Source organism: Pithys albifrons, chromosome 11 (assembly GCF_047495875.1).
Source record: "Pithys albifrons albifrons isolate INPA30051 chromosome 11, PitAlb_v1, whole genome shotgun sequence".
Classification (NCBI taxonomy): Eukaryota; Metazoa; Chordata; class Aves; order Passeriformes; family Thamnophilidae; genus Pithys; species Pithys albifrons.
Genome location: NC_092468.1, coordinates 10,446,798 through 10,467,716, shown reverse-complemented (window position 1 = coordinate 10,467,716; position 20,919 = coordinate 10,446,798). Strand labels below are relative to the sequence as shown.

General features: G+C 37.8%; 1 protein-coding gene across 1 annotated transcript in view; it reads left to right on the top strand.

The window, feature by feature from the left end:
- Positions 1-20,919, top strand: part of COL4A4 (collagen type IV alpha 4 chain) — a 66,359-nt gene that overhangs the window by 19,896 nt on the left and 25,544 nt on the right. Inside the window, exons 8-26 of the mRNA XM_071566748.1 lie at positions 1,782-1,850; positions 2,070-2,105; positions 2,876-2,938; positions 3,422-3,457; positions 3,600-3,641; positions 4,586-4,666; positions 6,072-6,125; positions 7,303-7,362; positions 7,910-7,954; positions 9,004-9,057; positions 12,931-13,000; positions 14,457-14,561; positions 15,150-15,314; positions 15,862-15,954; positions 16,275-16,438; positions 18,354-18,426; positions 19,619-19,725; positions 20,076-20,259; positions 20,837-20,905. Coding sequence (XP_071422849.1) covers positions 1,782-1,850; positions 2,070-2,105; positions 2,876-2,938; positions 3,422-3,457; positions 3,600-3,641; positions 4,586-4,666; positions 6,072-6,125; positions 7,303-7,362; positions 7,910-7,954; positions 9,004-9,057; positions 12,931-13,000; positions 14,457-14,561; positions 15,150-15,314; positions 15,862-15,954; positions 16,275-16,438; positions 18,354-18,426; positions 19,619-19,725; positions 20,076-20,259; positions 20,837-20,905 — 1,570 coding nt within the window. The remainder of the gene's footprint in view (positions 1-1,781; positions 1,851-2,069; positions 2,106-2,875; positions 2,939-3,421; positions 3,458-3,599; positions 3,642-4,585; positions 4,667-6,071; positions 6,126-7,302; positions 7,363-7,909; positions 7,955-9,003; positions 9,058-12,930; positions 13,001-14,456; positions 14,562-15,149; positions 15,315-15,861; positions 15,955-16,274; positions 16,439-18,353; positions 18,427-19,618; positions 19,726-20,075; positions 20,260-20,836; positions 20,906-20,919) is intronic.

The window sequence follows — 20,919 nt, the reverse complement described above, 5'->3', positions numbered from 1 at the left end:
TTGCTGAACAGGTGTAGTCCCCAGTCTTTGACTTTTCATGGAAACAAGTTTTAGTTCTGAATGTCCAACAGTTGATTTGTTGGTCTAAGGGCTTCCCCAAAATTTTCTAAGTAAAACTATAAAACCCACTGCAATTTAAAAAAAAATCAAATATGTTTTGTAGGAGCTAAATAAGATGTTGAGGTCAGCCATTTAAAAAAATATGCAGAGGGTACCAGAATGAAAAAATATTAGCATGAATTATAGCAATTAGAATAAAATACAGTTTCAGTCTTATTACAGCATAAATTCTCCCAGTTTCAGGAGCACACTCTTTGGCAGGCCTAGAAACATATTTGCAATACACAAAAACTGGGAGACACAGCAGACACATAGCCTTGGACATGCATACTAAAATTCCAGTGGAAATTAATTTAGCTACCCAGAAAAAAAAGGCATAATAGCCATATTTTGTTGTGTACAAGAATACTATTCCAACCTCTCTATGCAGATTGCCTGTTTTGAATTCAATTTGTTCTAACAAGTACAAACTTTTCTCTATATTACAGCTAAGATTATGTTATTCTTATTTATAACATAGTCCTGTATAATTTAATCTAACACCATGTACATATTCATCACTTTACTTCTGTTACCTGCTTGGAAAAGAGAGTAGTTTCTATTTGCAAGGCCTTACCTAAGTCATGTAGAAGACAACAAACTGAATCTAACAAAGATGTTTTATTACACCAGAGAGCACATATAATTTAACCAAATATGAATATAAGTTTTGACTTGTTTAATGTGTTCTCTAGCAGCTGTTGTTTACCTCTCATCTGTATCCCATCTACTACAGCTATATCCAGCTGCAGACAGCTGTAACTCTTCTTTTCATTGTACCATTCCAGGGATAAGTACCTTCCCTGTTTCATTCTGACTGCAGGATCTGATCAGCCAGTGTACAGTATCCTGACACCAGTACAGTTTTAAAGGGGTTAACACTGTCCTATTTTATTGAAATCAATAGTTAAGTGGTTAACTTAGTTAAATTATGTCCACTGCATTTGGATTTCAAATGAGAAAACTTCATAAATAAGGTCTATATATATATATGTTATTCAGATATGCACATATCATGCTCTTAACCATAAACTGAGCACTACAATTAAATTTTGCAAAAGAAATCATCTGTTCCTGCTAAGTCAGAGTTTTTGAAGGTGCTAAAATTAGCAAAGTTTGATAAAGGACCCTACAGCAAGTAAACTGGGAGCTTCATTTTTAAAAAAAGCAGGACCCTTTAGGCATCAGATTTTTTTACAGACTGAAACATGTTTTCCAATAGATGAAAGCACTGAATATTATGCATCTAATGCAGTCCATACTTTTATTTTTCTAACTGTATGCACTATCACTGTAACTTCTACATCATATCATGAACTTTTGGAGAAGGCAGACTGCTGATACTGAAAGCCACTGCCTCACTGAAAGGAAAGGTAGGCACACTGATAGAATTGATAAAGGCAAGATTTGTGAAGATTGTAGAATAATCAAGACCCAAGAGCAAAGGAGCACCTAAAAAAGCAGGAGCCCAGAAGCTGTGGGGAGTTGGTTTGCTCAGGTGTGAGAATGTAATTTTACTTTTAAGGGTCTTAATAGATGAAAGAACTGCAAAACAATCAGGCATGATCCTAGTGATGTAGGGACATCAGATATCACAGCCTGAGGACATACCATTCAGTCTTCACAGAAATTTAGAATATCAGTAAGTGGATCATGTTTTAAAAGACTTTTTTTCTTCAAAGGGAAGTCCAGGGCAAAAAGGAGAAAAAGGAAATTCAGTGTATATTTCACAATTTGGAAAAGGACCTCCAGTAAGTATCTAATTATAAAGAAAAATCATATCTTATAGGAATATATATATGTTAAATGTAATTTTTCCATTTTCCCTCACTATTTGTTTATTGCAAATAAAAGATTAAAAACACATATATATCTGTAACAGAATGCTTGTGTTTTTAATATCTATAAAGTTAGAAAATACCCTCAACAAAGCTTGTGCTGATTCATTTGCTAAATGACTGTCATTACAGGGAGAGAGAGGTGATCCTGGCCCTCCTGGCATGCCTGTAAGTACACTCAGTGGGTTCTGTACCTACTTTTTGTCTTGAAGATCTTTAAAATTTTCCTCCTTATTATAGTAAGAAATACTGGTGTTTCTCCCTGCCTGCCTTAAATAGCAAAATTCCAGAATAAAGTCTAAGCAACATCGAGTCCCTCTAGTCTGCCCCTCGGCCAGTTCATGGTGGCTGAAAATGAGCAGAAATAGGTTGTAACCACCTGCATTAGCTGTGTATGGAGCAGTTCCTGCCCTGGTACTCACAGTTTGCAGGATATTTTCATCATGATACTCAAGACGCATAGAAATGTGGCACCTTCTTCTACAGTATCTGGTGGATCTCTCACGAACATGTAGCACACTCCCACATTCTGGCCATAAAAACATACAAAAGGAAGAAAGAGCTTAATTTTGTGGCTGAATCACTCTCTTAATGGTTTTGGGTTCCTTTTCTTATGCCCTTCACAAAGGTATTCACTGAAGAACTGTGTCAGCTCCCCACCCTGTAGCACAATTGCTGACAAAGTATTCTTTCACTTCATTAATAACATGTAACTGTGCCTTGTCCAGTATCTGCCCAGTGCTACTCAGAAACTGGTGCTGAGCTGTTCTAGTCACAGTGAGGTTTCAGGCATGGTAAGAGCTTCTGGCCATGAGTGGAATCCAGTAGCCAACAGACTTGAGTCCATGTGATCGAGGCATTTTGGAAGGGCTGGTTTTGTGGAGAAAAGGGCAAGGGCTTGGTATTTTCACGAACAGATCTTTTGCTGTCTTTTCCAGGGCCCTAGAGGGTCAAGAGGTACAGCGGGCCCAGCTGGATACCCAGGCCATCCAGGCTTGCCTGTAAGATCAACACATAAGCCTTACATTTATTTTTTGGATATACATAAATTCTGCTCTACCAGTTTTAGAAACTGTCCTAATGTGAATCAAAGCCTAGAAGTAATTTTTGAGACAGGTGATAAAGTAGATGGATTTTTGCTTTACCTTATGAGTTTGGAACTCAAGGAATTGGAGCATATGTTGTTCCTTCCCATGTCTGCGTGAATGTGTTTCATCCAGGCAGTCTGTGGTCACGGAGGAATGCTGCTAGTGCACTCTCCTTATTCCGTTTCCCCAAGACCACTCATGGGAGAGAGAGGAAAAGGGAAAAGCATAGTTCACCCATCCTGAAAGTACTGACCAAGGAAAGAAACTACCACCTTGGGATAGGTACATCCCAAGAGAAAATTCTGTCTCTTGGTCCTGCTGGCAAGAGGAGGTTATTTTCAAAGCAAAGCTGTCTTGAAATCAGTCATATTAACTTGTCTTCATTCTCTTTTAAAGGGTATTCCAGGTCACCCTGGTTTGCCAGGTGAACAGGTAGGCAATGCCTTCTGTACAACTATTTGAAATGTTCCTTATGTTTATTTGTTACCAAGTTTTTTGAAGGAGTTACTTGATGAAATTCTAATGTTAGCATTTTCTGATCATGTGCAAACTGTGTACATTCTTTGTCAATTAGGGAAATCCAGGTATTGGAGTGGATGGACAAAAGGGGGAGCCGGTAAGAAAACAAATAATATTAAATATATTATTGCTGTATAATAGAGTCTTGTTGGGTTCCCTGGAACACATTCACTTGTGCCTTTGTGCTTCTGCTAATCATGTTGGAATGGAAGATATAATACAAGTTACTGAATCCATTAATTTTGTTCAGAAATTATTCCTTCCTTCAGTGAGTTGCAAGCAGGAATCAGCCATAGTCTGGTGATTTTGAAAAGCAACAGTCAGGATGTTATTTAGCATTTAGAGAGCAGTTATCTGCTCTACACACATTGCCTAAATAATCATGAGTACCCTTCAGTGACTGTACCTGTACCAGATCAGTCACTGAATCTCATCTCTTGCTCTGTCCAGCAACAGATGCAAAGGAAAGGGTGTAAGAAAGGACAAGCACATAATAATAGTTCCTCTGTCAGTCTCCACCTACAGTAGCATACTCAGGATTTATAGAACCAATGGGGAATACTTGACTTTTCTTCTATGAATTTGTCCAAGCAGTCCTTAGAATTTGTGCAAGTGTCCAACATGCACAACTTTGGATAGCAAATCAATAATTTCATTTTACACTCAGAAAGCCTTGTGCTCCAGGGCTTCAGTCCAGAATATGAGACTGTGTGTACACACAAGAGATTTGATAGTCCTGTAACTATCTTCACAGTAGATTTGGAGCAGAAACCATGAGTTCTCATTTATTTCCTTAGCCATAACATTATTTTCAATGACTGAGGAGAACAGGAGATTAGATTGTCAACCTTACCATCCGAGAAGATGGTAAAGAGGTTTAGAAATCTCAGTGCAAATCTGTATTCCTCTGCAGTTAATCAGTACAAGTACCTTTCCAATGAGCACAGAAATACATTCTGTTGTACAACAGGAGAACAAGCTGAGTCTCTCTGAAACTGTTCATGGCTGAGAATGTCTCTGGTGTTTTTGTGGCTTCCACAGGGTGACATTGGACTTCCTGGGCCACCCGGGTTACCACTGTTAGTTGGACCTCCTGGAGCTCAGCTGTTCAAAGGAGAAAAGGTGTTAATTTGTCATCATATTTAACAGTGCTCAACTTGGCAAGTACGATCCTGGGATGTAATTTTTGCAAGGATGGCATAAGACAACTGTATCTTTCTGTAAGAAACCATCAGTTTCAGCAGAAATACTGTGTTCAGCACCCTTCAACTTTTCAGGAGAGGAGACCCCATGTATACTTTAGATCATGTCCTTGAGGGAAGACTATCTTGGTGCAAAAAGGAGATACTGCCCTTGCTTTGGTTTTCCTTACTTTTTGTCATGAGCAAATCATATTCCAGGCACCTCAGGTAAAGTTCATTACTTTGCTCCTGAATCTCTTCTGCGACTTTTCACTAAAACTTTTAGTTTTGCACATCTTTGCTTAACTACACTCCAGTGTACAGTTTTGATCTATCAACCCTAACTCTTCTAAGGTGTTCTTTTAATATAAAAATTAAATGTGATTTTATCAATTTTTATTGCAAGTTCCTGTAATTTATCATAAAATCATAGATTATTTTGGGTTGGAAGGTACCTTAAATATCTAGTTCCAAACCACCCCTACCATGGACAGGGACACCCTCCACTAGAGATGATGGTGCTCATCCAACCTGCCCTTGAACACCAAGAATGGGGCACCCACAACTTTCCTGAGCAACCTGTACTTCAATGTCATACCTAGTCTAGCCACAATTGTGTGGCTTAAAACATTAGAATGTTTTTAACCCCTGTTATTTTTAAACAAAAACTGCATTACAGAGCCCTGTTTTGGAGCCACTACGTTCTCAAGTCTGATTTGCTCAAATACACAAATGAAAAGGTGAAGTTGGCAGTGCCAGTTCCTGCAACCTCAACTCAGGGAACTGGTAAACTTCACATATTGGATCTGAGGCTTTGATTATGCAAATGGTTGTTATGTCAGGTGTATGAGGAAGAGGGAAAGGAACAAAAGAACCTTCCTAAACAACCCCCATTCCTGGGAAGCATGACATCTGCTGCTGTGCAACACATGACATGACCATAAAAGCAGCCCTGCATCCCAACCAGACTGGGGCTGTGCACAGAAGTGTAGATTTACAGATTTACTTGTGAACACTTGCATCCAACCAAGAGGAGCAACAAGCGAAAAAGAACTACTGTCAGGCATGATTGTAGGAACAAAGTCCTGACTTGCAGGTCCTTGCAAGTGACAAGGTACATTTATCTCACTCCACAGTTGTTATGCTGGTTTGACAGTGTTAACAGAAATAAAGATCAGTACAAGAGTGTTTTTCTTGTGCCTAAGACACCTAGAGAAACAGACCCAGTGCTTAACAAAATACTGTTTAACAGTTCTAATGCAGGCCAGGGCTTTTAAAAAAAGTTAACCAGCACAAAGGCATATCCTGCATATTAATATACACAAAATCTTTCCTTTTATATGTAGGGCCAAAAAGGATTACCTGGAGTAACAGGATACAGAGGGCCACGTGGACCCAAAGTAAGTAATGAGACACTTTTTTTTCATGGTGCTGGCAAAGTCCTTCTGTGGTTATTATGTTAATCTTTTAAAGCACAGCATTTTTGCTGTGAAATTTAATCACAACCTTAATCAGTGTGAAAGCAAAAATATTCCAAAACCCTTTGGAAAATCTTCCTGAATCTGTTTTCTACATACCTCTTGAATGTTGCCTGGTAGCAAAAGATTGGTGTTGTTTCCCATTGGGCTGTTGACACATAATGGATTGGGACTGTGAAGAAAATACAAGTACAGATTATTTTTCCTAAGAGACACATACATGATCTGAATATGTTCTTAATGGGGCATAATGTGTGTTTACTTCAGTATGTTAAGGAAAGACCTTAACATGGATATCCTCGAGGGTAGAGAAGGTAGAGCCACCTGTTTGGAGAAAGAGTTGCTCTTTACTATCAATTCTGTATTTTCTTTACTTTCTGTTAACATAATTAATTTAATAATTTATGTACCAGTATGGAGTTCCAGGATGCTGAGCTTTTGAAGCCACAGAAAAGATTCCAGAGTCTTCATTCCTGATAGATTTGGAGGGGTAAAATCCACAGGCAGGCAACTACCAGATCTCAGAAAAATAAGGATTAACTGGGGACAAAACGATGAGTCTGGTTTATGTTAAAAACTTATTTAGCTTTGTAGGCAGAAGAGAAGAAATGAGAAGCCTGAACATCACATTTCTGAGTTGTAAGTCTAGTGCTTTTTCAGAAGTTCATTTTCTATCATAAAAATGCCACTTTTACTTGAAAAAGATGGGCTTTAGATATTTGTTCCTGTACTAGTGGCCCATGCAGATGATAGTAACACTTGGTAGTCATAAGCAGGAACTGAGAAATCAACTGATGCAGCTCAAAAAATGCCCAGAAATAATAATAATTTTAAAAAAATAAAATTCAGGCAGCTGCTGAAAGCTCATAAAGCTTGGAGAAGAGACCAGAGCAGGTTTCTCAAATAGCTGGAGTTACTCAGGCACTGCTTAGTGATGTTGCATGAAGTAACCCCCAGTGACTGAGCCTAGCAAGTGAAACAGGATTCATCAACCTAATATATATATATATATAAAATTTAATAAAAATGCACAAAAATTGAAGTTTGTGGCACCCTTCACTGAACATCTTGTTTAAACAAACTCTTTTGAATGCTCCAGGGTATACTTGGGAGAGGAGAAAAGGGTGAAAAAGGCCTTCCTGGATTCCCTGGATTGCGGGTGAGAAAGTCACAGAGTAAATTACATCACAAATTCACTATAATTAGCTTTGTAATATATTTGACAGTTTAAGTTTTCAATAAAGATTTTAAAGATTTTTTAAAAAAACTAATCTGTTGTGCTTCCTGTATAGAATATTTAGGAGTCCTGCCCTGGGACTCACGCTGTCTGAGACTTCAACATAAGCTCATACAGACTTTCTGTCCTTGGAAAGAAAGTCCAGGGTTTTCCTCTGAATATCTGGAGCTGCACAAAGCTGCTCTGGAGTAGCACAGTGCTAACACAGTAATTTTGATGTTTTCCATATGTGTTGATGGCAATTTTTAACAGCAGCTTGTGCTTGATTTGCCCAGCAGGGCTCACAGGGAGCAACTCGTCCACTGCTGCACTTGGTGCAATATGATAAAAAAATTAAGTGAAGACCTGACTGGTTTGTTTCGGTCTATAGTTCAAATTCATGTCCATTTTTCTTGTAAACGATTCTGAATAGGTTTAATTTTGAATAAGTTTTTACTATTTTAGTTCACATTCTACTTGCTTTTGTCAGGGTCATCCTGGTTCCTATGGACCTGCAGGTTTTCCTGGAATGAAGGTATGAAGCACAAAGTATAATCAGCTCACTGAACAGGGGGAACAGTGAGATTTGTTTTTCTGTGCATTTGTGCAGATTTGGAATTTCCACATTCTTCATAGCTCACATTGCATTCCTTCCTTTCTCTTCTGCTACCTGTTGGCACAGAATTTGTATGATCTCGGTGTCTGTGAATTTCTGCCACTCTGAAATTTGCTAATGGAATCTGAGTTTGGAAAGAGAAGTGAGTGGGACAGGCACACCTACAACATGATGGAAAAGTTATGCAGCATGTTAACTTTGTTTTCATGGGGACATTGTTTGTGTGATTTTGTGTTACATGCATGTTTTGTTCATCAAAGAACAAAATGGCTCAAGAAATTCCAATTATGATGTTAAGTTTGCTAAATTTTACTTATGAACTGACAACATCTTTCTGGAGTAAAGAACAATAGATATATGTATACAGATCTACATCTTGCCTTTCTTCCTATCTCCTCTCTCCAGCTTATTTTTGAATCTAGTTAAGGTAGTGATCATGCAATTCAGGAATCACATTAATGTACAGATATTTACCTCTAGAATTATGTTCCAGGTGACTGTTTTATTTCCAAAGTTGCTTTTTGCTTTGTTTTTTACTCTTGCCTACCTAAAGAATTTGAATACTGGATGGATGAGTATATTAGTAAATCATAAAAAGAGAAGCTGACATGCAGCTGCTTTCCACACTGTAATAGTTTAAGAGGGTCATTCAGCAGGCGGCAAACCCATTTCAGCTGTATTAAGCAGACAGTCTATTAGTGTGCTGGTATGTATTCCAGCTAGTTCTGTGTCCCAGCTATGCTGAATCTGCTGACCACTGTCTAAATAACCTGGCAATACATACTGTGGGTTTTTAACACAGGAGAGTCCATGAAATGTGCCATCTCTTGTACAAACCCACAGAATTTTCTGAAACAAATTGTGGATACAGTTAGAACATGACAGTATTGTATGACTGCCTTACAGGGTTTTAATTATTTTAATGTCTTAACAGATTAATGAAATTGTATTTATGTGAATCTTTTCAGGGTGAAACAGGATTTGCTGGTTTTCCTGGACAACCTGGCTATCCAGGCATACAGGTAAAGGACACCACACATGGCCACACATTCCCCTATATAAATGCTAACAGTTCCTCCCAAATGTACCCAATTATCAGACCAATTCCTTTTATACAATCATAATTTCTTTTTAAAATTTACTGTTTTCATGATGGTCATAGTTACTCAACACCATGGTAGTAAATAACAATGTAAGTAAACACTCCTACTTGGTGCACAGGAGAGTGGGAATTCTATTTTGCATGCCATAGGAATTGTTACTCCCAGTTGCCAGTAGCCACCTTTGCCAGTATGGCTGTCTGATCCATGAATTGTAGTACTCTGCAAAGTGTTCATGGCTGAGCTGCACTCCCCAGAGGGGTCTGTGAGGGAAAGGAACCTGCTATTTAGGTAATATATAAACCAGGATGAAAACTGGCCCAAATGAGGGGACAACATTCTATTCAGATGGGCTGTTTGTTTGCATGAGTTACCAAAATCTCATGGTATATGTTCAACCTGTCACTTAAGCAGCTGTTCCAAGATGCTTACCAGAATGGAAATTGGACTTCTTCACATCAGCTATGCTTAAACATTCCCTGTTTTTGCTCTCTTAGATGACACTAACAATTTTTTTATTTGACAAACCGTGCTTCTTTCCATTAGGGATTAGAAGTAGGTGTTACATCCCAGGGCCAAGCAGTAAAAGAGGAAAACATTAAAGTGTGAAAGAGATGCTTAAAACAATTTCAGAAGACCCAGCTACCAGTCAAGGGACATTTCAGGACATAAATTTGTGGAATTATCTTCTGCAGGCTGCAGAACCAATGATGCTGCCATTGTGACTACTGGATCATATTGTAATTCAGGGCAACAACAAAAACGTGAATGAAGGGAATTGTTACATTTTCTAAGGAATCTATAATGCTGAAGCACATTTAGGAGGAAAAAGAAGTTCTGGATGCTCCTCCAGAGGGAGCAAAACAGCAGTGAGTCAAGCCAGAGGAAAGGGCATAGGGAGTGGATGGGATAGGATCCAAGGGGTCAGCAGTGTATGAGCCAGAGGAGAAGTGAAATACTGCAACACAGAAGATGGATGACAGAATCATCAGTAGAGACAGCAAGGTTGAAAAAGGTCATCAAAGTTATTACCACAGTACAGAGGACAATAACAGTTGCAGAAATTGTAATATTAATAAACTTGGCTCTGAATATTCTGGAATACGAAAGTCAAGGAATATTTATTTCCCTCTGAAATAATCTTTGGAAAGCTGCATATAAACCAGCATATTTCCTTAAAGAAGCTTGCACAAGAATCACCTCTGTTATAAAGTGAAGGTTAAGCGTGGAACACACTCTACATAATCTGTAATGACACAAGGAAGCAAACTGAGGCTGACCCAAACTTGTCATAAGAAACAAACAGGTTTTTAAGAAGCATATTTACAAATGAGAAATGACAAACACAGGAAGTAAATAAGTAAAAGTACAAAAAAAACATCTGGTTTAATCACAGACTTGTTTCAAAGTTAGGCCTGCCAACAGAATGCTAAATCAGCTTCTTCAGCCAAGATCTCACTTATGTGGTCATACTTTTTCTCCCGTTTGTCCATTCTCAGCATCACAGCAATGTGGGATCACTTAGATGTGAATTAGACAGAAACGCTGCATGTTTGAACAGAAAATGCATTACTCCTAAAAAGTAGAATCAAACTTTAAGTGTTCCATTTTTAAGAAGTTCTCACCCTTGATGTACATATTGTTTTAGTTTGGGGCATCATTAATAAACTTGAGAAAGGTGATTTATAGACAGATTCTTGAGGCTCCATTGATTATCCACAGCCTGAGAAGCCATCAATGAACTCTACAAACATTAAGCAAAAAATAATTAATTGTTGGTAGATTATTCTGAGGAAAAGTCTGAAGTCCTGCAGTAATGAATCAGAAAGATGAAATTACAATTGCTAATGCAAGGAGAAAACAAATCAAGTATAGACACAACTTAATAGAAAACAGGTGTACTCATACAGATATGCAAAATTCTGGATGATTACAGAAATGCTTTAGTTTTGCTTGGGAAACAATTGGAGAAATATGATTATTCCTGAAAAGATCTATCTAGACTGCATCAGCTCTTCATCTGGCCTCACCAGCTGGTGCTTGTGATCCACTAAAAATCACATACACTGGAGGAACCAGAATATGACTAAAACCCCTCCTGGGAATAGCTTGTGGTCACATAGATCTTTCTGAAACAAACATGTTCAAAGCAAATCTAAGATGCATTTAGATTTAGAATATAGAGACTCAGAAAAAAACCCGAGTTGTATTCCAAGTAAATTTCATCTTTAAAAAATGTTAACTGTTGCTAAAAGCAAAGAATGGACTTCAAGGAACTGCTGTCATACCTTTTGACCCCGTGGTCTGGACACTGGCAACACTATTTTTTTTTTAATAAACTGCTGGTGAGTTGAATCTCCTAAAATTTTTATAGGAAAACAGTCAACAAAATAATCCAAACATGTACATGCCATTATGTAGGAGTTTTCCAACAGTGAAAACACAGCAGATATGGAGCTGCCATCCAGAGAGGGTCATTAGACCATGGCCTAAAACCAGACCAAAATCACAGTTCGTCACTGAAGGAGAAACCAAGAACAGAAACCTTTGACATTGTTTCACTGACTCCTCAGTATATTCTTGTGTTCTGGTTGTGTAATTTTAAAATATCTGTATGAAAATCATGTAAGGCTTGGGTCAAGTACACCTGTTGTACAAATCTTTGAAACTCTTATCATCATTAAAATAATTTTAAATCAAAAAATACTTTGTAAATTTATCAAAGGAGAAAAAATGCTAGGTTTGCTTTTTCTTTCCTGCCACACAAAAGGCTCTTCTATGCCATTAGGAAAGACAAATTTATGTTCCTGTTTAAAAGAGTTAAAGATGACACAAGGATATTTTTTTCATTTTGCAACATACAATCAGAGGAAAAAGGCCAGAGGTCAAGAGGACAGCAGTCAGTGACAGCTCCAGAACTGTTTAATCATTAGAGAGATATCAATTTAAAAAAAAAACCAAAGAGGCATGGACTCTGTTTTAACTTGTGCAAAAATGAGTATCCAGTTTTGCAGTCCCAGCTGTCCTTGTCTGTGTCCTCAAAGGCCCTGAGCTGCAGTCCCAGGAATGCAGCCCCACTACACAGTTTCCACATGGTCATCCTGGCTCTCAGTTCCCATTTGCTGAAAGAGCAGATTCGATTCCTAATGCACAAAGCAGAAAGCCTAACACAATTTGCCACATAAAAGACTTCCCTAAAGTTCACTTCACTTGCAATTCTAAGTATCAAAATCTGAGCTAATTTAGAAATCCTTCAAGCAGAAGTGATTTTCCTCGTCATTAGTAGGCACTTTTATCTTTCTCTAGTGCAGATGTTTTAAACTTCTTATAAGTTTTGAGTATCTCTTACCATTGATACCTGTTAGACTGTGAAACCATTTTTCTTAAGGCTCATCTGTCACCACAGAAGTAATTTCCTAATTCTGACATAGAATTTTAGGGTAAATAATTACAGCTTGGTTGTTAAATGAAAATCTCTCAATTAAATGCATCCTGATTTACTGCAATTGAGTCATCCTTACAATAAATGAAATAAAATACAGCAGTCACATGTTCTGAAGAGTCAAATAGATATATGTGATAGGTATATTGCTGTTTTGTCACTGGTATCCTGAAAGATAGCAATTATTTTAAATATTTTTGCTTGGTTTTAAATGTTATAAGATGTCAAAATCAAGTTTCTCAGGTGATGTGTATCACATCCTTGCATATGTCACCATTGCTGAAGTTTTCAGATACATGCTGGTACATTGTATATTTGTAGCTGTCAGTAAAATTTATTATTGACTCTTACAGGGGGATCCAGGAGAAAAAGGGCCCCCAGGTCCTCCTGGAGCTGTTGGAACTCCGCTGCTTCCTATAAAAGGTTGTATCTAGTTTTAACTAGTCTTTCTGCTGTGTAACGTGTAGGACCTGTTTTGCTGAGGTGTGAAGGTGGTCACCAGGCATTCAGGGGACCAGGGGACAGGATACTAAACCACCAGATTCCTGGTGGCCACATGCTGTGCTGGTTTCACTGACCTTACTGGAAATACGTTAAAGACACGAGTTTCAGATTGAGTGTTTGTCTGAAGGAACTTCGTGCCCACAGTCCCAGCTGGATCCGAAGGACTGTCTCTAGTTGTTGGACCTGAGCATGTTTAAGAAAAGACTATGAAAAACAAGCCCATGCTGGATAACAGATGGCATACAAGAAAACCTGCCTACCCACTGTAATTTAGAATTCCTATTTTCAAAGTTGCCACAACACACAGATTTTAGACTACAATTAAGCTTCCTATTGCACAGCAGGGGCTAAATCCTGGTGCTACTACCCCCAACAGAATACCCATCAAGCTTCATTTCCTGCCTCCTAAACCTCAGGCTGGGTTTTTATGTCCCAGCTCCCTCTCTCTCCATCTTTATCATCTAGTAAGTGAAAAGATGTGTAGAAATTTTATTCTATAGCAGGAAGCAGTGGGGAGCAGGTAAGTTTGCTGCCTGGAAGGTTTTGCTTTGCATCTAACACCTGAGGAATCTGTATCATGAGAATGTTTCAACAGAGAACTCGTCATAAATTGTATTCCTGGCACAGCAAATGCTGACTGTGAATACAGAACTAAGTTACAACAAAATTCCAGTTCAGCGGAATTTCCCCATTAGTCACGGGCCTCATCCAAATATCAATTAAATTTTTTCCATCAACTTTCCAGCTCATGCAACAAAAGACTTAACCCCATTCTTAATATCTCAAGTAACATTTAATCCTGTGCATGGTGTATGAGTGGATACAACCTTCAGAGAAAGAGGTCTTGAGCAGAATTTAGAATAGAACTAGTACCAATATTTTTTTTTCCAATCTAATGAAGCTGTTTATATCTGATTCAGGTTTTCTTTATCAGTATGTAATTGAAATTTTAAATTTTATTAATTATAGCAATTTTGAAAATATATCTTTAAAAATTTCAACTAAGATGATCCTGAAATGACCTCCCTGTGTGCACTGCAAAACGAGGATAACATGAGATGCATATTTATTTTAAATGCCAAGTGTTTTTATTTTGGGCAAACATTTCTCTCAGCATTCTGAAATATGTAGCACAAAGATCCCACTACAGAGTGATGAGAAGCTAAAAATGTGCTCATGAAATGGGTTGGAATCCATAGAAAAGTAACCAAATCCTCCCACCTTAAAATTAAATTGTTACACCCTTAAAAATGTTTCATGAATTATTTTACTCTTATGTAGTTTCCAGATTATAATTTTGGTTTCAGTTTAATTTAGATTTAAGCTGCCAGTTGCACAAGGTGTTCAACTCACAGTTTTTTATCATTTTCTGTAGGTCCACGAGGAGATCCTGGAATTCCAGGTCCTGTTGGTGATATGGGGTCAGCTGGACCAATGGGTCCTGCAGGCCTGCTAGGAAGACCAGGACGTGATGGAACAAGTAGGAGAAGTGGGGGATAAAATATGGAGTTATATACCAGTAGTAGACAAAGCAGCTAAGAGAAAACTACTTTGTTCTTGCATGATGCAACAGTAAGAATTTGAGCTCTACAGATTATTCACTAAAAAATATTAACTGAGAACTTATTGGCCAAAAAAAAAAGAATTAAAATTATCCAAGCAGAACATTAGGAGATACTAGAAAAGGAACAGAAGACAAAGGAGAATACTACCATGCACTAGAAACCCATGGTATGCCTCTATCTGGAGTGCTCTGCTCAAAAATTCTGTTCTCCACTCCAAAACAAGATAATGAAGGTGATGAGGATGACTTTGCTCTGCATAAGACACTAGAATAACTGGGATATCTGGAAAAGAGATAGTAGAGGGGAGGAGGAAAAGAAGCAGGTCTAATACAGGAGTCACTTTTCCCAGGAATCCCGGAAAACCTAGAGATCGAGATTTAAGTCTTTATTATTTAGAAGCTCTTTTTCAGGACAATTCTGAATGGTCTGTGTTTCCTCTTTGATATCCCACAGTAATCAGTACTCTAAAGCTGTATGGGCTTTACTCCTTTCTTTTTTTATAGGTCTGCCTGGCCTGCCAGGAGTAAGTGGGGCCCCAGGACCTCAAGGCTTTCAAGGTGACCCTGGTTTACCTGGAACAGGTGAATTAATCCCAGGAAGACCTGGATTTCCTGGACCACCGGGCCTACCAGGACAGCCAGGGAGACAAGGCTTACCTGGACTACCCAGTAGGTTCAACAGCAATTTATATAGTAAGAGTATAATTCTGCAGATTAATAGATCCATTGCTTTTGTTAGTCCTACAAAAAACATAAAGGTGAAAAGTGCAGTTTGACAGTTATATCAAACTTCACATGGGATGTTGAAAACATCTTTTTCCTGTTAGCTGTTATCAATGAGATTTCAAGATTTTCATAGTTTTCTGGGTGATTTAAGCTCACAAAAGTAACATATAAAACTTCTCTAAAAATATATCACCTGAAGTCAAAATTACAGCAAAGTGTGGAGGAAACTCAAATCAGCATCCTTTAGAAAAGAAACAAGTAAAATTCTAAGTGGAAAATAATAGCAGTGGCAACGCAAATCGTGTCAACATCAACTAGAGCCATCCTGACTTTTGTAGTATAATCTAGAAGCAATGACTTGTAAAGCATTTAATAAGATCTCTAACCTCTTACATGACAGTAGCAAGATAAGGGAGAAGAGAACTTGTGACCTAAGCTGTGAAAACAGTCAACCTGATTCATACCAGCTGTAAAATTTGCTTTTTCCAAGGTGTAATCTGTACTGACAGAGGGATCCCTGGACAACCTGGAGCAAAAGGTCAGATAGGCCTTCCAGGAAGAAAAGGTGCAAAAGGAGAAAAGGGTAAGTATGCCTGCATAACAAAAAATTTGAATATGAGACCTTTGATAGATATGTCAGATCTAAATGTGCAAGAAGTTAATGGTAACTTGGTGGATGAGGCCCCTCAAAGTGCAGAGGTAAATGGCCTGTTGGCATTGGGGCTTCTAAGTCAGCAGAGTCACACTAGTGCAGCAGTTACTCAGTGCTAGAGGGGGACACTGATGATGCTGCACTCCTTTGAGGTGAGTAAAATGAGATGAAATACTCTGTGTACTACTCACACAGCAAAGAAAAAGGGCAGCATTATTTTTTGTGTAATAATTCTGCAACTTTTTCAATAGGAAATCAAGGTCTCTGCTCATGTGGTGCTGGTCCTCCTGGTCCCCGTGGTATGCAAGGACCTGCAGGTACTCCAGGAAAGAAAGGACAAATGGGATACCCTGGAAGACACGGAGAAAAGGGCGACGCAGGCTCGTCTGGTGCGGTGGGATCACCAGGGCTCCCTGTGAGTAGTTTTTATGAGCTTCAGTAAATAAAGAACATCAAGTAACTTTACTCAGAAGGCATTTAAGCCGAGTAATGGAGAAAGTGCCCTGGAAAACTATCTGAAACTTTTATGTATTTTTGCTTATTACACTACAGTGAAACTAGCTATTACTGTTGCAAACACACTTATATTATTTAATATGCTTCATGTAGTTTATCTTATTCCCCACAGTGAGCAATAATTCAAAGCACCACTTAATCTAACTGCTTTAGAAATATATTAGAAGATAATTTAATGGACTTGCTGCGATTTTGATCCACTTGTTCTGGTCTGACATGTGGAATGTACATCCAGATGCTGCATACCAAAATGATGCCAAACAGAGGGGTTTTTTAATCTACTTTCTTGTGTGTGAGAGGAATGTCTTGCTTTCTGACTGTTGCATTGTGGTTGGGGTTTTTTGTTTATTTGTTTAGTGAGGCTTTTTTGTGTGGCATGTTTTGATTTTTGTTTTTTTTTTCCTCTTTGGTTTTTGTTGTTTTGTTTGAGTTTTTTTTGTTGGTTGGGGTTTTTTTGAGGTTTTGTTTTGTTTTAATACCAGAACTCTTTTGCACATGAGGAATTGCTTAAAAGTTTCCAGAACATTTTCTTTCAAAAGAAAAAAAAAAAAGAGCAAACAAAACCATTGTGAATCTGAAGAAAGGATGTGGAAGGGCTCTTTCATTCTAGTTCCTGTGGTTTCATTACAAGCTTTAAATTTGCTCTTTCCCCTCCACCCCCCCTCTTAAAACCCTATTACCTGAGTGGATTATGTGAGATTTTTTATATTTTTGTTAGTTTTGAGAGTATGATTTAGTCCTTGTGGATTGGAAATAAAACTTGAAGCCTTGTCCTAAACATTTTGTTTTTCTTAGGTTAAATGAGAAACAAGGACAAAATAACAATCTGGAAGGAAATAATTCACTTCAATACAGAAGTGTTTGGTTTAATGGAGCATTTTTCTCCATTCTTCTGCTCTCTTTTCCTCACAAATATTTCATTTTCCTTTTCAAATACTAATAAATGGTCATTGCCTACTTGAAGATCTAGAGATTGTAAGAAATAGCCATTGCTGGTTTCAGGTACAACATGTTTTCCACAAATCTCTTGCCTGATTTACAATTGTCATTATTTAAAATCACATTGTATTCTCTCCCCCTATTTTTAAGTGAAACATTTTTAATAACAGAGGAAGCTGGCTAAATAATACCCCAGTTTTTGCACCTTAGTGGCCTTCAACTTCTGTGTAAATTTTCCATGGTAAAATATATTTACCCACTTGTACTGTTACAAGATCACCAGTGATGATATAAAAACTTCTTGGAGAGCACAAATGAGCATTAAAAATGTAGGCAAATACTTCTTTTCTCCTTGAAACCTGCCAAGTCACAGATTCTTCTGACAACACCAGATACCTAACTAGATGTACAGGAAATTTCTTATTGGCAGCTTTGTGAGTTTTCATTCAGAAAAAAAAGCATCACTTACCTGCTGCTGAGTTCAGTTCTGGGAGGACAGCCTCATTCTGCAGTCCCCACACTCCAGAGATTTCCTTTCTCAGTGGGTTGTGGGTTGAAATCTGCACTGGGAACAGTCTGTGAACCATCTGACTTTTAATATTGAATTTACAGTCGCACACATATACAGCCTTGCACCCAATTCTTCAAAGCTTTACAGTTTATTTAGTTGTGTCTCCATGCATTTGACAGGTGCCATTCACACACTTCTTTACAACTATCAAAAGAGATAACCATTTCCTTTTGGCACATCACTGTCATTGGTCTGCTTTTGGGAAACCATGCAAGAGATAGATATCTAATATCTCCCTCAATTCCTACACTGATCCTTTGGTGGAGATAACTGACACCTTGTTTTTTTCCTTGTCAATGGTAAGGGGATCCCTGGTTCTGCTGGACAGCATGGTGAGAAAGGAGAGAAGGGTGACCCAGGAAGAGTTAGGATAAAAGGTAACCACACATTTTATCAGTAGCCTTTTTGTTTCTAGACAATAGTGTGAGAAAAACATATTGATCTACTCTTTAATAAATCCATTAGTTCAGTAAGTTACTGAAACCCAGAGGGCATGTATGTCCAAACTGCCTTCTTGGTGCCGCTTCTTGCTAAACACAAGATCAACACAGTGTTTTGTGGTTTTTGTTCCATAGTTGAGACATAGAACAGTTTTAATTCCATGTTAATGATGCTAACAAATGATTTTTCATGTCACATGATTGATAGTTGGGGTCTTACAGAGCGAATAGGAAAGACTAAGCAGGATACAAATACTGTGAAAGCAGGAAGAAATACACCACCTGAAGGGTCATACACCAATACCACAGCTTTACCTCAACTTAAGCCATCAACATCCTTCTTGGGAAAAACATAAAGCTTCAATGACTATTCAAATTCCTGCTCCAATTTCTAAAAATTACTCTTGACCAGGCATTGAAGAGAAACAATAGGCCACTAGTTGCACAATTGAAATTCTTGTAATTAAATAGATCAAAACCTCTCCACAGTTATGGTTATGATTTGAAAAAGCAAAAGAAACAGAGAACAATAAATGACAGCAATCTGATGGCAAAGCTTAGTCAGAAATGCTAAACTAATTATTCAAACAAAAGTTTGTCCGTCTTATTGTTTATAAAAAGTTAGCTTAGCTTTGGGTGCCTGTGGGTTTTTTACAGATGTTGGAGCAGGGGAAAACATTTTCTCTTATTTGCAAAGGATTTCTTGACACAGCAAAAGTTACATTTTCATAAATCTCAGTGCAAAAGAAACCTAGGAGGAAAATAATATTGATGCAAATATTCTGCATCATATGAATTTTCTATATCCTGATTTCATTGAAATTAAGAATGCAATTCAGATTGATTTCAATAGCAAAATATCTTAACTCAATGTATGGCATGACTAAAAGCCCCATTCTTGTGGTGCCTGTCTTTTTCAGAGAGCCCAAGTCATTTCATGAGGTGTCCAACTATATACTGCCTTCTTAAGGCTAAAACACTTCACCAGGGAAATGGGAATTCAGAAACTGGGAATTATCATGCCAATATGATGAATGGTTACTTGGCATTTACCTAAGCAGGAATAACCTCCACTCACCCCCTAAAAAATTACTGTAAATATTATATTTTTTTCCCCAAATATTTTAAGGATTGAAAGGTGAAAGAGGACCTACTGGGGTTCCAGGACTTCCAGGCCAAAGAGGTCTTGATGGCAGAGATGGGGAACTAGGATTGCCTGGGGAAAAAGGAGTTGAGGTATGTTTGACTTGCCCAGAATTTTTTCCATTTCAATTATCTTATGAAAGGTTATGAACGTTTTTATCCATTGAAAAATTACCTTCTTGCAAGTATTACTGTTTATTTTCATATTCCTGCATATAATTTCGACAATACTGTGCCCCAATATTATGGAATCAGGAAGCAAAAAATTCACAAACCCCTTTGTTCCTATTGTCCTCGAATATTTAAAAATACTAATATCACTCATGTAGTCTCTTACTTGTGGAGAATGGTTTCTCCACATAATTCTCTAACACACTTTTTCATAATCACAGAGAGGAGAGAAATTAGCTCTTGCTACTTCTTACCAACAATTCTTATTTCAGGGTGATTCTGGAGTATCACTTCCAGGTGATAAAGGATTCCCTGGGCTCCCAGGACCTCCTGGGGTCAAAGGACAGATGGGAGTGCCTGGTTTGGGGCTTCCTGGCCCTACAGGAGCCAGAGGGATCCCCGGAGACTTTGGTGATACTGGTGATGTTGGGCCACCTGGTCCAAAAGGCCAGAAAGGTAATTTTGAATGTTTCCATTAGGAACAAAATAACAAAATACGTGTTTGGTAGCATCCATTACAGTTTCATATGTATTACATATAGTGTTATTAATTCATAGTGAAGAGAACATTCACTTATAGGAAAGTACAGTTTATACTTAAGGCTTGGTCTGTTTTTTTGGTTATAAAAAACATTTACCAAAACAAAAACATCTACACTGATAGTGATATATATGAACCAGAACTATACATAGAATTGAAATGAAAATATTATTTATTTCTTGCACTAGAGACTGTTGTAAAGACAAATTTCCATGACAAGTAACAAAGAAACCCCAAACCTTTGTCTTTACAAAATGCAACTGCATTACAATACTTTGAAATATAACCAATATTCTGTAGAAAGTGTCAAGAAAAATATTTTAAGATTCTCCATCAAAACTGAAGTAATATGGAAATAAAAACATGCATAAACAGTCACTTCTCATCACATTTGCAAACCCAGTTTGTTAGTTCTACAGAAATACTATAGTAAGTGTGCAGACTATTTATTCTAAAATCAAATTGGACAGTTTCTTCTCTGTCTTCCTTCAGGTGACACTGTCTGTATTCCATCGCCATACCCTGGAAATCCAGGTCCCCCAGGCTTTAAAGGTGTTCAAGGTATGTCTATACAT